The sequence below is a fragment of the Nothobranchius furzeri genome, chromosome 5, assembly GCF_043380555.1.
Source record: "Nothobranchius furzeri strain GRZ-AD chromosome 5, NfurGRZ-RIMD1, whole genome shotgun sequence".
Lineage (NCBI taxonomy): Eukaryota > Metazoa > Chordata > Actinopteri > Cyprinodontiformes > Nothobranchiidae > Nothobranchius > Nothobranchius furzeri.
Genome location: NC_091745.1, coordinates 80,253,033 through 80,267,620, shown reverse-complemented (window position 1 = coordinate 80,267,620; position 14,588 = coordinate 80,253,033). Strand labels below are relative to the sequence as shown.

At 46.5% G+C, this 14,588-nt stretch overlaps 2 protein-coding genes across 7 annotated transcripts in view; both read right to left on the bottom strand.

The window, feature by feature from the left end:
- Positions 1 to 2,370, bottom strand: part of tbrg4 (transforming growth factor beta regulator 4) — a 36,576-nt gene extending 34,206 nt beyond the window's left edge. For 2 of the 4 annotated variants that reach the window (XM_070551226.1, XM_070551227.1), the window contains exons 1-7: positions 2,181 to 2,370; positions 1,617 to 2,085; positions 813 to 1,133; positions 544 to 718; positions 296 to 453; positions 111 to 221; positions 1 to 33 (exon numbers count right to left, since the gene is read on the bottom strand). The exon at positions 1 to 33 is cut by the window's left edge and continues 112 nt beyond it. In XM_070551226.1, the coding sequence (XP_070407327.1) occupies positions 1 to 33; positions 111 to 221; positions 296 to 453; positions 544 to 718; positions 813 to 1,133; positions 1,617 to 2,024 (1,206 nt within the window). In that variant the 5' untranslated portion in view covers positions 2,025 to 2,085; positions 2,181 to 2,370. The remainder of the gene's footprint in view (positions 34 to 110; positions 222 to 295; positions 454 to 543; positions 719 to 812; positions 1,134 to 1,616; positions 2,086 to 2,180) is intronic. The other 2 variants (XM_054734100.2, XM_054734101.2) reach the window with 2 other exon arrangements.
- A 594-nt stretch (positions 2,371 to 2,964) lies between these two features.
- On the bottom strand, positions 2,965 to 14,333 carry LOC107395179 (DENN domain-containing protein 3). 3 transcript variants are annotated; one of them, XM_070551232.1, is made up of 10 exons: positions 12,385 to 14,333; positions 11,806 to 12,311; positions 11,064 to 11,676; positions 9,972 to 10,101; positions 8,285 to 8,392; positions 7,374 to 7,483; positions 4,793 to 4,953; positions 4,590 to 4,708; positions 3,566 to 3,695; positions 2,965 to 3,489 (listed from the first exon to the last, which is right to left on the bottom strand). In XM_070551232.1, the coding sequence occupies exons 4-6, from the start codon at positions 10,087 to 10,089 to the stop codon at positions 7,401 to 7,403; spliced, it is 309 nt and encodes a 102-aa protein (XP_070407333.1). In that variant the 5' UTR covers positions 10,090 to 10,101; positions 11,064 to 11,676; positions 11,806 to 12,311; positions 12,385 to 14,333; the 3' UTR covers positions 2,965 to 3,489; positions 3,566 to 3,695; positions 4,590 to 4,708; positions 4,793 to 4,953; positions 7,374 to 7,400. The 3 variants fall into 3 exon arrangements, with proteins under 3 accessions (XP_070407333.1, XP_070407332.1, XP_070407331.1); XM_070551231.1 differs by lacking the exon at positions 7,374 to 7,483; XM_070551230.1 differs by lacking the exons at positions 2,965 to 3,489; positions 3,566 to 3,695; positions 4,590 to 4,708; positions 4,793 to 4,953; positions 7,374 to 7,483 and having other exon boundaries at positions 7,703 to 8,392.
- Positions 14,334 to 14,588: the final 255 nt, after the last annotated feature.

Below are 14,588 nucleotides of genomic sequence, written 5' to 3'. Positions count from 1 at the left end.
ACCTGTGAGGAACTCCTCCATGACGACGTGAACCTTCGGGCAGAAAGCAAAAGACAGAGTGTTGAGATGCCGACGTGAAGTCACCCGGCAGCGTTTGGTTTCATGCCCACCTTGTTATAAAACTCGTCTCCGGCGCTGGGCTGGAAGCCCAGTCTGGCAAAGGTCATGAGGAGGTTGCAGAGCTGCAGAGTGCTGTACTTCTGACTGTTTGCTGCGTAGTGCTGCGAGAAAACAGAGCCAGAATCAGCGAAGACCCTTGATGGATGACTCTCAAGTCTCTGGATCAGAGAGTTACCTCAGCAAAGGCCTCAAAGAGAGGGAAGTGGAGCCACTTGAGGAAGCCCAGGGACTTGGCGCAGCGCATGACGTCCAACGGGCTGAGCTCAGGAACTCTGGGCAACAACTCACTGGCCATTCGCTGAAAAACCTGAGAATGGTTGAAGTTCAGCTTCCCTAAAGATGGCGGGGACAGGATGGTTGTGGTGAGGCATGCATCCCTGTGCACGGGTGAATCTGCAGCTAGGTCATGTTTAGAGGAAGTACCGTATGCAAAGGCCAGGTCCAATATTAGAGGAGTGGTGAACTCTGACGAGGGCTTCTGGAGGAGGTGGTAGGACACGGCTCTCAGCAGCGGGACACTTCTCCGACTCTGAGCTGCCAAAGACACGCAGACTTTCCGAATGTCTTCAGCTGAGAAGCTCTCCGCCAGTTCCAACGCCTTCAGAGACAACAAAAGAGCCTCAGTGACGTCTGAGAGGATAAAAGTCACCCGCTCAAACCTGAGGAGTTAAACAGAGAGGACAACCCGGTACCTTGTCTTCAAGTCTGTCCATCAGCGTGGGAGACATGTGTCCCCCGTTGGCTATCAACACACTGACGGTCTTGGCGTCAGCGATTTCGGTCCAGCGCAGCTCCAGCTGTTTTAAAGCAGCGCTGACTAGCGCCACATCCCGGGGAGCTCTCCTGGCCGCTCCCCAGTCCACCAGGTGGCCCAGATGTTTGTACGTCAGCCTGCGGAGTCTCCACAGGACCTCCGTCTGCACGGAGCCGAGGGCCGCATCGGTGGAGGGGACTTTCATCACCCACAGCGTTCGTAAAACATTCACCAGGTTTCCATTCCACACCGCTGACACCTGTGGAGCATCAACGGACCAATAAAGACGTCCGACATGACGGGCCGAGGCCGCAGCTCTGAGCGAAGTCACATTAAACTGACAGAATCTTGTTTATGTTAGCATAAACCTCGTTACTATGACTACCCGCTTCCACCTGAACGATGCTGCTAGAATCAGAACCATCGTGGCCCAAAGCGATGCAGAAAAACGAGCCGGTTCATTTTCTGCTTCCAGGCTTTTAGTTAATGTCATTCTTTATTCAAAATGAAACTCGCCTGCAGCTCGGCCCGAAGAGGAGCCACATTCCTCTGGCTTAAGCATCACTTTCCTGCTCGGGGGATGGTGCTGAAGTAGTCAAAGCCAGCTGGGTTCTGCATTTGTACAGAATCTAACCGACTTGGACCTAAACTACGCAGGATTTTTTGTGTGCATGGACTTTGTGGTACACTGGCACTGAACTGAACTATGCTGAGTCATGTTTACAGAGCAGAGCCTCCTCACCTGTCGAGACATAGACCTCATCATATCCTGCAGCCTTGCATCCATCTGCTGCTCTGGATCGTGTCCCTCGAATTCGCCTCGAGTCTTTAGCATCAGCTGAGTCCACCTCACCAGGGCTGCAGCAGCTTGGTTCCCGCTGCCTCCGTGCTCCGCCCACGCACACAGGACGTCCTCTGGGGCTGCTGCCTTGTCCAGCAGCTCGTCCAGCTGGGTGTGAGGTGGAGTGGTAGGGTACGGCTCATCTTTGATCCCTGTCTTCTCACACAGGAACCTCTGAGTGTCCCACAGCCAGCCCTTAGACCTCAGAACCTCAGCAGGTCCAGCTGCAGCGGGGGGCAAGCGTGCCGCAGCCTGAGGGGAAGACCAGCTCAGCAGGCGGACACATCTACCCACCAGGCGGCTCGCCATCGGACCGGAGACCGCAGGCGTCTCACAGCTCAGACAGGACGGTCACCACATCACACTGGACCTGTAGAAGAACCAGAAGGGTTCGTGTTAGTCAGAACCGGCTGCTCCTGTCATCGTGTAGCAGATCCTGACCTTCATGGAAAGGAAGGGACGCACCGGAACAAATACGAACCCGTTCCCGCTCTTCCGGTTGAGTTTACTATGAACACCGGTGGGGCAGACACAAGCGTCCGTCGCAGTCTCACACCGCTCACCCGAATTTAGGGAGAATTACACCAAAAGCGCCTCTCACATGAGAAAATCCTAGCCGGAGCAACGTCGCAGGAAAATGACGTCAAGGAGTGTCGTCACGTGGTTAACGTACAGCGCGGCGATTGGCTGAGATGTCCTCTGCAGAATTTCAGCTGTAACCATAGATGTGTGTGTATTTATAGGTTTATATGGCTGTAGCCGCACGTTTAGAGACGGACACTTTTCGGAGTTAAATCTAATTCAAACGAAGTTCAATCTTCGTAGAGCGACTTTTAAAAGAGCTGAAGTATCGACAGCTCAGAACCTGTTGTCTGCTTTTAAATTACACGTTTGTTTTAAAGACACGCGTTTTCTAAACTAAAGCTATAGAAAAGATGGTCTTCTTCCTTTTCTAAACTAAATAAATTTGTTCCCATTAGAAACAGAAATTTAGGAGGAAAATGTGTGTTTTCCAGTCTTCAATTCTCCTTTGTAACAAAATATTTCTAAAAATATTTTCCAAAGAGAAGAAACCTGCTGCCTTCCTAGTTGAACACCTTTCTGCCTAACTCAGGTGTCTGTACTACGGAAAGGCAAAATAAAACACTCAGAGGGTGCAATCATGAGCTGTACTTCTGAAACTCGCCTTCTAAACGATTCATTCCCAGAGACTATTTCTGAGAGGAATGATAAAAATCCAGATGACTAATTCAACACAAAAATAAATGTAACATTTAATAATCTAATAAACAGTAAAATACAATCACAGATATTTTAGACAACAACTAGCACTTGAATCATTTCTGGCAGTTGTCACATTGCATGGAAGTATTTAAAGTCAGCAAAAACAGATGGCAGAATTTACAAGGTTTTCAAAAATAGAAATGTTTCTATTAAAAAAGTCTAACTATATATTTACTGATCTGTTTTCGACAGTAAACCTCATTTATTACTCCAATATTGCTGCAAACACGTTTATTATTTCCCTGTCCCTCGGTCCGTTTCTCCTTTGAAAATGTGTGATGACATTTTGTCCTATTCAACTTTGCCATCCCGCCGTGCAGACCCACTCAGGGCGTAGCGGTCCTCAGCAGAGCGTCTGGATGTTGTCGGAATGGGCCAGCAGCTCCTTCACCACAGCGAGGCTGTCCAGGTCCACCACCAACACCCAGCTTCTCAACAGACCGTCACAATAACCTCCACCACTGCTCCGCCCACGGCAGCCCACCCAGATCTGGGAACAGAAACATCAGCAGCATTAAAACCACGCCGCCGCTCCAGAGCCACAAACACGCTGAAGACAACCCCACCTGGTTCGGATCATGCAGGTGATCCTGAAGGTCTGGGAAGGGAGATCCTTCTGAGCGGATGCTTGGAGCTGTTGGTTTGCCACAGACACAACTCCACGGAGTCTGAGCAGCCTGTGAATAACAGCCCTCGCTGCAACACACACCGTTTGCCGAGATGCTTTAAGGAGATCATCAAAAACCAACAAAAATTAAACCAACAGATCTTTGTTGTTGTAAACAACATCGTCCACTGTTTTTATTCAAGAGTTAAAAGATAAATGACCCGGACTTGTGTAGTCTTTCAGAGTCAGGACTCCAAAGCGCTTTACACTACAGTGTACCAAACACACACACACACACACACACACACGAGCTGCGATGTAGGGCGCACTGACGGAGGCGAGGCCTACCAAACACAGGCGCCACCGGTCCCTCTGACCACCACCAGCAGGCAACGAGGGTTAGGATTCTTGCTCAAGGACACAACAGCAGAGTTCTCAGCCAGGATTGATCCTCCACCCCTCCAACTTATGGACAACCTGCTCTACCTCCTGAGCTACTGCTGCCCGGCAGGATCTGGAGTCTTACTTCCTGATATCCGCACATCTCTCCTCTGATTGGTTAACAGCAACACGACTCTACCACTGACTCTGGTTGCTCTGCAACGCTGATGTTTTATCTCCACAAATAACACAAACCTGGAGGAGTGCTGCTGTGTGGTGGTGTTGCTAATGCTAATGTTAGCTTCTACTAGCCGAGACGTTCTCTGCTGTTTCCTGGACGCTAAACCAACAACAGCTTCCCCGTCGTGAGTCCAGATGGGTGAGTCCATGAATGTTAGTGACAGGGTGACGTAGATCCGTCAGGATTTTCTATCCTAGAGTTTCACCGTCTGTTTTCTATCAGAAGCTACTGCAGGAGACAGATGTAGGAGACTTTTTTCATGTTCAGCCTTGATGTGAACCCACGAGTGACCCATCATTTTAAAAATAAACAAGTTTTACACATTTCTCAGTAAACCTCCTTTTAACAAACCGAAACTCACCTCTGAGGTGACGACAAAGCACCTGAAGCTACTGGGCATGCTCTGCAAATCACCAGGAAGTGTTATCGTCCTTTGTGGTGTACCGTTCTTTTTGAGCTCCACAATGCTGTCACCACAACCTGCACAAACACTCGTGTTACAATAATATTCACTTCTTTCAGACTCCGAAGTTTGTTGACAAGCGGAGGGAAGGACATGCTCACCTGCTGTTGACGTGTCTGGGGTCCACAGCGAGACCAGTCACTTCCTGTCTGTGTTCAGTCAGCTGCTTGTTGCAGCACATGCTGAGTGTGTTGATGATGTAGATAACAGAGTCCTGAGATCCCATCCACACCTGATCCTGGACCAGCCCCATCACGCAGGTCTACGTGGAGAAAATGCAGCATGACCTGTTTGTTTTACCGCCTCAAAACCAGGCTAAGAAAATGCACTGACACAGTATAAACTACATTTATTCATGATAAATGACACACTTTAGCAACAATAAAGATTTTATTAAATGTAAACGGTTAAAAACTGTTTTGTTGCCACATTAAAAGCACAAGAGAACGGCCGGTCTTCAGCCAGGGATTTACCAGTTACAGATTTCACCTGAAGAAGTCAAACTAAATACAATTAAATAAAAGTCAAACATGACTTTCTCCCTCCGTGCATAAATACTCCGAATTTCTACTTCCCATTTCCCGACCAGTCCAAACTACTTACTCACATCTAACAGTTTAAAACAGGCGTAGCTAATCAGTTTGGATCCTTTTGAATGAACTTCGCCTGTTCTCACCACTTGGGAGCGCCCGATCTGAATGTCGCTGTGCAGCATCTTTCCGGAACTGCGCTGCTCTGGGTGGCTGCATGTTGGAGTAGCTCTGTTGACTATATACGTTTTGCCTTTTCTTGGACATTTTTTCTTCTGCTTTCTCGGGAGGAACGGTATTTTTTTTGGACATTTTACTTTTCCGTTTCTGGTGCTGTGAAGCTTGGAGGATTTTTACAGCTATTTCTTAATTTTTTTCACTTTTTGAGCATTTGTTATGATGTGTAACCATGGCAACCAGCTGGTTTACAATCGGGAGCAGCTGATTAACATTGGGAAGGCTGAAATAATACCTCAACTGCAGCCACAAATCCCAAATGAGATAAAACGCTCATCTGATATCTGATCATTATTATGCATAAGAGGTACACCTGATGATGGCTCCTTTTATGTTAAATCGCGTTTAGAGGGACAGGATGACAGAATTTAAAATGCAAACAAAAAATACATCTTTTAAAAAGTAATGAAGTTATTGAATATAATATAATATTTAAAGCTTTCTTTATTTGTACTTTACTTGTTTTCTTCAGGTCTACTTTTTACTTTTACTTCACTCATTTTTAAAGCCACTATCTGTACTTCCTACTTCACTACAATGAGGAGCCTAGGTCTCCTCTCTTCCCGGTCGGCTCATGGGTCCCGGAAGAACGAACACATGAACGCAAGTCAACGGGGCTAAAAACGCTGTTTTCTAATCCGCTTTTCCTAACGTCCTGGATCACACACATATGTTGTATTTCAGTTTAAATGTAATCCAACGATGGGTGCTTCAATCACGCCAGTCACGTTGAAATTTCTCAGCTTGTAAAAGTTCGATGTTAGCATGACTACAATCGGCGCGTTGCATAAATGACGTCACCACAGAATCTCAGCCATTTTCCCTGTTTTTCTCCGTGTCTGCTTCGATGACGTCACTTTCATAAAGCACATGTAGTCCTGGACTTATTATACAAAACTTAAAATAACGTTTCCCCCCTTTCGAAAATAAGCGCGTTCTTGGTATTAAAATGCATCTTCACGGACATCATGTGTGAAGTCCATGGCACATAACAAGCAGAATTAGAAAAAGCGTCGTTAGCACCGTTGACTTACATTCATTTGTTTTTCTGGGGACCCGTGGTCCGGAAGTAGATGGGCGTGACTTAGGCTCCCTATGGAGCGCTGTCTGGCACCTATGATAGGCTGTCACTATGGTAAAGCTGTGGAATCGTGCGTTACCATAGTTACAGCTCAGGTGCATCTTTTAAAATGCTTTATTAAAGAGTAAGTCACCCCCAAATAACCTTTTTTTTGCTGATAAACTAAATAAACGAGTGTCTAATCGTGCTGCAGACACGTGTCGTCAATAATTTGGCACTTCAGTGCATCTTAGTTAAAATTTAAATATTCTGCCTAAAACTGGCAGTGTTGTGCCGTTGTCAGGAAAAAACTCTGCACTGTATTCTAATTTAAATCTGCCACCGCTATTGGCTAAGAGGTATGCTATGATGTAAACTGGTACATTATGATGTCACAATGCTGTCGTGAGCCTGTGTGTGTGTGTATTTGTTAGCGGCTCCGCCCTCTCGGTCTGCCAGGCAACAGCATTTGTTGCATTTTTCAAACATGAAGTGGAAGTGGAGTTAGACTCTGGTAGGGGTTGACTTGCTCTTTAAGGCTAGAAGTGAGTAGGACCTTTTCTCTGCGGTCTCTGTGTTTGCTGACTTTAGTCTTCCAGAGAGCAGCTCTAGCGGGTAATACAACTAGCCACACACAACCCAGCCCAACATCTGACATGTTTAGACTTTCAGATTTTTCTGAAGTGTTTCCTGTGCTTTACTGGGAGACTTTAACATCCCTCAAGGTAATCTGGTTATATAAAATACACCTGCTGGAAAAAACTAAATAAACAACAACCCCTTAAGCAGGTCAGATAACAGATCAACAGTCAAGATAGAACTCATTTGAATCTTATATACGAGTTATAAACGTACATTTCTATAATCGTCCAGCTGGCTGCGTCAAACACAACCACCCTGCTCCCGCTGAGCCACCCACAGCCTCGGGTTCACCTCATCCTGAGAGCTGCTGCAGCTCAACTGCCCTGGAATAAAAAAAACCATCAAGAGCAGCAGATGAAGGGAAACACCCACTTCCTGTTCAGACAGGCCTGATAGGACGCCAGACGGCTCCAGACCAGCTTCAGCTCATCAGGTGTTCACATGAACGGATGAAACAGCCTCATGAAGACCAGAGAACATTTTATACTTCGTTCAGGTGAAACCAGCGTCGATTCTGGTCATTTCCCATTAACGGTTATCAATTCAATTCAAAGATACTTTATTAATCCCAGAGGGAAATTAGTTTCAGTACACACAATTCAGAGATCAGACGTACATGGACAAGACACATGACAAGAATTGGTGACTGTGGTCATTCGCAACCCTGAGTCGCTCTACCTTAATAGAGATCAGAGGGGTTTACATGAGGAATTGATTCGGGAGGATGGAAAAAATCAGTGATCAATTTTAAAACTTGAAAATGACAGATTTTCAACACACTTATTTATTTTCTTATTTAAATAAAATTATCACTCAGCTGTCCTATTCAGGCCTTGTTTGGATTTTCAGTTAAACTGAATAAACCAGTTAAAACAGCAACTTTCATGATAATTTACCATCAATTTATGGAAACTGATCAGAAAACCATTGTTCTTTAAAGTGAAATGCCAAAGAAAATTCCTCCCAAGATGGCAGCGACTGAGTCTCGTGGATTCAGCCTTTCCTCTCGTGCGTTCCCAGTTTCACTGCTAACGACTCAGCGTCCAGAAGAGGCTGAAATAGGACTGAAACTTTCGACACATTAGAAATAACTAGATGCATGCTGAAGACGCTCTGTGGGACACCTGGAGGGTAGAGCAGCAGGTGCACCGTCTGAGGTTCTGCCAGGCCCACTGATGGGTTGATCTTGTGCTTCAGAGCCTCTGAGGTAGTTTCAGGTACAATCATAGGTGCTGCTTGGAGACAAGCACAGTAGGACTAATTATATTCATAAATGTGTGCAGACATTTCTATCATGTTGTTTATCCAATGATGAGAAAAACACAGAAAATATCAAATCAGCTTCTTCAACAGAAGAAATATCTAAATGTATAAAACTAGCAAACACTCGCTACAGATTCGATAGCCTTCCATTTGTCTGATTCCTAACTGATGCTATCTGACGCTAGCCTAGAGCTCTAGACAGACAGCAGAAGCTAAATGATTTTGGTCTGCATGTCGCTCTAGCCACGCCCACTGGAAGCTGCGCAGCCCCGACTAGTCTGCTGGTGGGCCAATCACAGTGCAGTATAGGTTTGGTGGGCCAATCACAGTGCAGTATTGGTTTGGTGGGCCAATCACAGTGCAGTATTGGTTTGGTGGGCCAATCACAGCGCTCTATTGGTTTGGTGGGCCAATCACAGTGCAGTATTGGTTTGGTGGGCCAATCACAGCGCCCTATTGGTTTGGTGGGCCAATCACAGTGCAGTATTGGTTTGGTGGGCCAATCACAGCGCCCTATTGGTTTGGTGGGCCAATCACAGCGCCCTATAGGTTTGGTGGGCCAATCACAGTGCAGTATTGGTTTGGTGGGCCAATCACAGCGCCCTATAGGTTTGGTGGGCCAATCACAGTGCAGTATTGGTTTGGTGGGCCAATCACAGCGCCCTATAGGTTTGGTGGGCCAATCACAGTGCAGTATTGGTTTGGTGGGCCAATCACAGCGCCCTATTGGTTTGGTGGGCCAATCACAGCGCCCTATTGGTTTGGTGGGCCAATCACAGCGCCCTATAGGTTTGGTGGGCCAATCACAGTGCAGTATTGGTTTGGTGGGCCAATCACAGCGCCCTATTGGTTTGGTGGGCCAATCACAGTGCCCTATAGGTTTGGTGGGCCAATCACAGTGCAGTATTGGTTTGGTGGGCCAATCACAGTGCAGTATTGGTTTGGTGGGCCAATCACAGCGCCCTATTGGTTTGGTGGGCCAATCACAGCGCCCTATTGGTTTGGTGGGCCAATAACAGTGCAGTATTGGTTTGGTGGGCCAATCACAGTGCAGTATTGGTTTGGTGGGCCAATCACAGCACCCTATTGGTTTGGTGGGCCAATCACAGCGCCCTATTGGTTTGGTGGGCCAATCACAGTGCAGTATTGGTTTGGTGGGCCAATCACAGTGCAGTATTGGTTTGGTGGGCCAATCACAGCGCCCTATTGGTTTGGTGGGCGGGATGGTGCAAAGGTGGCAGCTGGTTTGAAACAGCTTCGGCATCAGCTCTGGACCATTCAGACTTGAGCTAAATAGCAGAAAAAGGTTGTATTTGTGTGTTTTTCAGCAGAGTACGGAGGACTGTTGCACTGACTGACTTCTAAAGCGGTGAGTGTGTCACGTTTGTTGTCCTATAGCATGCAGGGACAGCTTGAAACACCAGCGTAGATTCCGCCTCATGACTGAGCTCTCTCTATGGGTCGTGGCCAGATTATATATTCACATGTATAGGATGGCGTCCCGGGCTAATATGGCAGCAGGAGGAGTGGAGAAGAGCCACTATGGACCTTCATGCTTGATTTTATCAAAGTACGCCAGCTTTGAGGCAGCAGAGATGGAGTTCTGTGTCTGCAGGCAGCGAGCAACAGCGTCCATCAGCAGGACGTTGGTCAGAGCCGGAGTCATGTACAGAGGGTCCTGCAGAAAACCATAAGCACATAAAATCAGATGATGTGCAAGTTAAACAGCATCACCCCTACATCTTTAACGCACAGGCTCAAGCTGAACTCCACAGCTTACCCCGGCTTTCCACAGCAGCCGTCAGCAGCACGTTACTGCAGCAGCACGTCATAGCTGCTGATAGGAACCGCTGTGGTCAACAGAACCTTTTCCACTGGAGCCGTCAGCAGCGCGAGTCGGCCGCGTCTCAGGAGCAGCATGTCGCGGCCTTTACGCGCCGGTTCTATTTTCTACGCGCGACGCCTCTGAAACGGGTCAAGTTCGACATTTTTGGGGAAGGAAAGACAGGAAATCGGACGCGGAAATGGAGAGAAGCTCCCGAGATTTTCAGAATAAAGAACGTACTGCCTTCCGGTCGCTTTACTTTAAAAAATGTTACTAACTGTGCGTCCCCGTGAGAAGTTATCACCTAGCTAGCGGTCTCCTTTGTTTTTCAGGTCCGTATTGGCGATTATAAAACGGACAGAATATAAAAACACAAACATTTTGGAGCCATGTTGTAGTTTTCTCCTGCTTGTTGTTGTGTTTACTGACGAAGTCACTCGTGTGACTTCGTGCCCTGTCGGTGACAGCTGCTGCTCTGCTGCGTCGCGTCTCGTGGGAAGGGCCAAGCAGCAGCTAGACGTGCTGCTGCAGTAACGTGCTGCTGACGGCTCCCGTGGAAACCCGGGGTTAGTCACAGAAAAGGGCGGACACAGGAGAAGTGTTGAGACTTGTGCTGGTCGGCCATCTTGCGTCCAGCCCACATTTCTTTGACCAAGAGGTACTAAAGTTCAGTTTCTGTCTCCAGGTTGGCTTTGAATGTATGTAGGAGAACTTTGAATTGGATTCTGGACGTGACTGGGAGCCAGTGGAGATAAATCCCTAAAGCAGCAAAGCACAATCAAAAGTCCCACTTCTGCTGCAAAGTTAGCGTTTACCTTCCTGTAAGACAGCTGTTCACCCGGTTCTCTGGTTTTAAGGAACTCTTCACTGTGAAATACTCCATGTTCGTGGTTCAGATGGCTGCCAACATCCCTGTGGAGCACACACACACACACACACACACACACACACACACACACACACACACACACACACACACACACACACACACACACACACACACACACACACACACACACACACACACACACACACACACACACACACTTTACTTTACTAGGAGGCCAATCTGCTTCCTTTAGCTTCAGCTGAACCTGAATATGTTGACGATCAGCTCCAGTGCGATTCTTCGGATGTCTTGGTTTAATCCGTGTTGCCACGCTCTTCTTCGTGCACGCCGCTCCTCCATCTTGGTGCACGTCACACTGTGGATCTGATCCAAGTCAAAGTAGATGTGCAGGGACCGGCACCTGAACCAAGGTGATCAGAAAAGCCCTACAGCCTGACTCTCTATGTGAAAGAAGTTTGGATTTAATGCTCCTTTTTTAACAGACGTGTGTGAAACGGGGCGCAGCAGCTGCAGGAGGGTCAGGAACATCAACGGCATCAAAGGAACAGGTGGAAGCACTCGACCAAATCATCGGTTTGCTGAGGGGAGAAAGCTAATTAAAGAAGAGCAGCAGAGTTTTTATCATTTATGTTTTTAAAAGTCCAGTTTTCTTTCTCTTCAAATTCCATCTTTCAGTTCTTTCTAAAACACAGAAAAGGTTTAGTTACCTGCAACGTTTCATTTGTAGCTGCAAGCATCATCAGGCTGACGCTGATGGTGGCGTCACTTCCTTCATTTATCCGCGTTGTCGCCCTCTGCTGCCCGCTCTGCCCTCTCCGACGATGCAGTCCCATGTGCGGTCCAACGTGTAAACTCCATCGTCCCTGTTCATGGTCCCACATCCACGTCTCCTCATCTCTATAGCTTCTTTTATCCATCTTTTGTCTTTCTGCTGTTCGGTGTGTGATCCTTGTGTCGTCCCGGTCCATTACACGGTGTTCTCTTGTGCAGAAGAGAATTATCGTTCTTTCTCCTCTAATGGCGTCTGGATCGTTCGTGTATTACAGAAAAACTACACCTTGAATGGTTGTTGCTGCAGCTGGACAAGGTTGTCCCTTCTCACCAGAATTCACCACTTCATCGCCTGCTGGCCTGGTAACAAAGGGTGGAACCAGGCATGAAGAACCTCAGGTTCTAACTGGACTCACTCTGGGCTTCTGTTGCTGTCAAAAGCCTGAGAGGGAAACAGGTCGGTGTAGCGTACGCTGATGTCAAAAACAGCAGAACTTCTGAAGTTTCTAACTCACGTTCCTCGTGAAAGAAAGCCGAAAGGCTTCCTGAAGTTTTTCCCTGGATGCTCCAACCACCACGCATGCTTCCAGGAGAGCAAGCTGCAGACGGTCCACCATCGCTGAGAAGTCCTGGATGCACTTTTAAATCTCAGTTTGTTAAGATTTGCTACAAGAGTCCAAATTAACACAAGAAGATAAAGACCTGAAAGTCTGACTTGACTGGTATTTCTAACAATCACGGAGATAATAAGGAACAAATGTCATTTTCTTCACCTGTAGAGTAAAAATGTCTAAAGATGGAAACTTCTGCTGTGATAACAAGGCTTTATCAAAGCCTTCATGATGAAATCAGAGGATAGCATCCAGGAAGTTAGTTCCCAGAATCCGAATTTCATCTTGGATCTAATATTACCAACGACATGTGTGTACTTTAATTCTGCACATCTGTGGAAACGATCAGTTGGACATGAACTCTGAAGCCACTGACGTCGCTGTAGGAACAGGATCTGAAACCTTTTGGGAACTTTCCTCAGTTTAAAACACAATGGGACTTAAAAACACGAGATTAGAGACAAATGTTGATCTAATCCACATATGTCAGAGTCAAGGCCCGCGGGCCAGATGCGGCCCGCGGAGCATTTTTATGTGGCCCGCGAGATAAATATCAAAAATATATTAAAACTGGCCCGCTGGCCGATTTTACCGCAAATACTACAACTCCCATGATGCTTTGCGGCGCCAGCGCGGAGCAGACGTGCCCCCTCCTTTGTGTTTTTTTCAGCACCGAGGCAGTCCAGTGTTGCCAGATGTACGATAATTATCGTATTTGTACCATAATTTTGGGCTCTGTACGATGTACGATCAATAGTTTCAAAAATCCTCAAATGTACGATAATTTCACATTGCACCTAGTAACACCGTCTTTTGCTGTGGCTTTCTCAAGTCAATTACATAATTTTAAACTGTTCTGAAGTCAGATTTCACCTCAGTGCTCACAGGTTTATAAATGTCTCCTACAAACTAATGAAAAAGAGAAGTTTGAAAGTGATGTGAAAAACGCTGAAATCAAGCTATGTGGCTTTTTAGCCGAGCACAACATTGCAATGAGAAGCACAGACCACTTAGTACAGGTGATTAAAGGCATTCTGCTGCGATAGACAGTGAATCAGATGAGATTGCGATCAGCAACTAGGTGAGTAGGCTGCTGTGTCATTTATTGGGTCAGTTTTTCCACTGCTGTGATGTTTTGTCGCGTGCTTTTAACCTATGTAGAGATGACATAAATAGGACTGCGCAAATGTGCATACTGTGTCAATGTGTGGAGGTCGGAGTGGTGCCGACACACTCTGCACGTTTATAAGCATTATATTACTGGTTTTAAAGATGTTTATTTAAACAGGGCAATATAAAACACCTTCTTTGTTATATTATATTGGAGTGAGAAGTCGTTTATAGAACATTATTATCAAATTTATAATGTACGATAATTTGTACTGAAAAACGATAATTTAAGCCTCTCTGTACGATATTGTGGGATTTTGGATCTGGCAACACTGAGGCAGTCAGAGGTAGTTGGGTGTCTGCAGCTCCGCTGTCTCGGACAAACTACACTCCTCTCACTCAGCGCCGAGTTCACTCAGCTGTTTTCTGACGTTGAAGCCCAGAAACGGAGATTCTAGCCGCTCAGTAATGTGTTCACGACTGAAAGAGAAAGTTTTCCTACTAACGTCCAGACAGAGCTGATATAACTCCAGCGAACAGCGACACGCTCAATCCAGCACGGCTCTGTGGTTGTGTTTCCTCCCCGACACACAACAACGTGGTCAAGCTGCTCAGACATGTTCATCAGCACAAACCTATGTGAGCACCTGTTGTCATCTAATGTTGTCATTATTATGATGAAGATGAACAAAACAACAGGAGTCTCCTCCTCAGCTCAGATCAACCCCATGATGCAGGTATCTGGCTGGAACAGGTGAGCATCACAGTAAACCAGTGGAGCAAACTGAGCTTTAAATATGTTGGTTTGATGCTCTTTTTCTGCTCCAAAACATGAAAGTTAACAGGTGAGATGTTGCATTTTCATTTAAGATAAAATGATATTTTTATTTTGTTGTTGGCCCGTGAGAAAAGATTTAACCTACAGTAAACAGGAAGTGGAAAGGCTGCAGATAGATGAATAGAATAGAAAATCCCTTTATTGTTCCTCAGTGGGGAAA

What these genes read in the sequence shown, in the direction of transcription:
- LOC107395179 (XM_070551230.1), bottom strand. Translation starts at nt 10,089, where the DNA reads ATGACTCCGGCTCTGACCAACGTCCTGCTGATGGACGCTGTTGCTCGC. An exon ending in TGATAAAATCAAGCATGAAG is followed by an intron (nt 8,393 to 9,971) that starts GTCCATAGTGGC and finishes GTCTCCAAGCAG; the next exon opens with CACCTATGATTGTACCTGAA.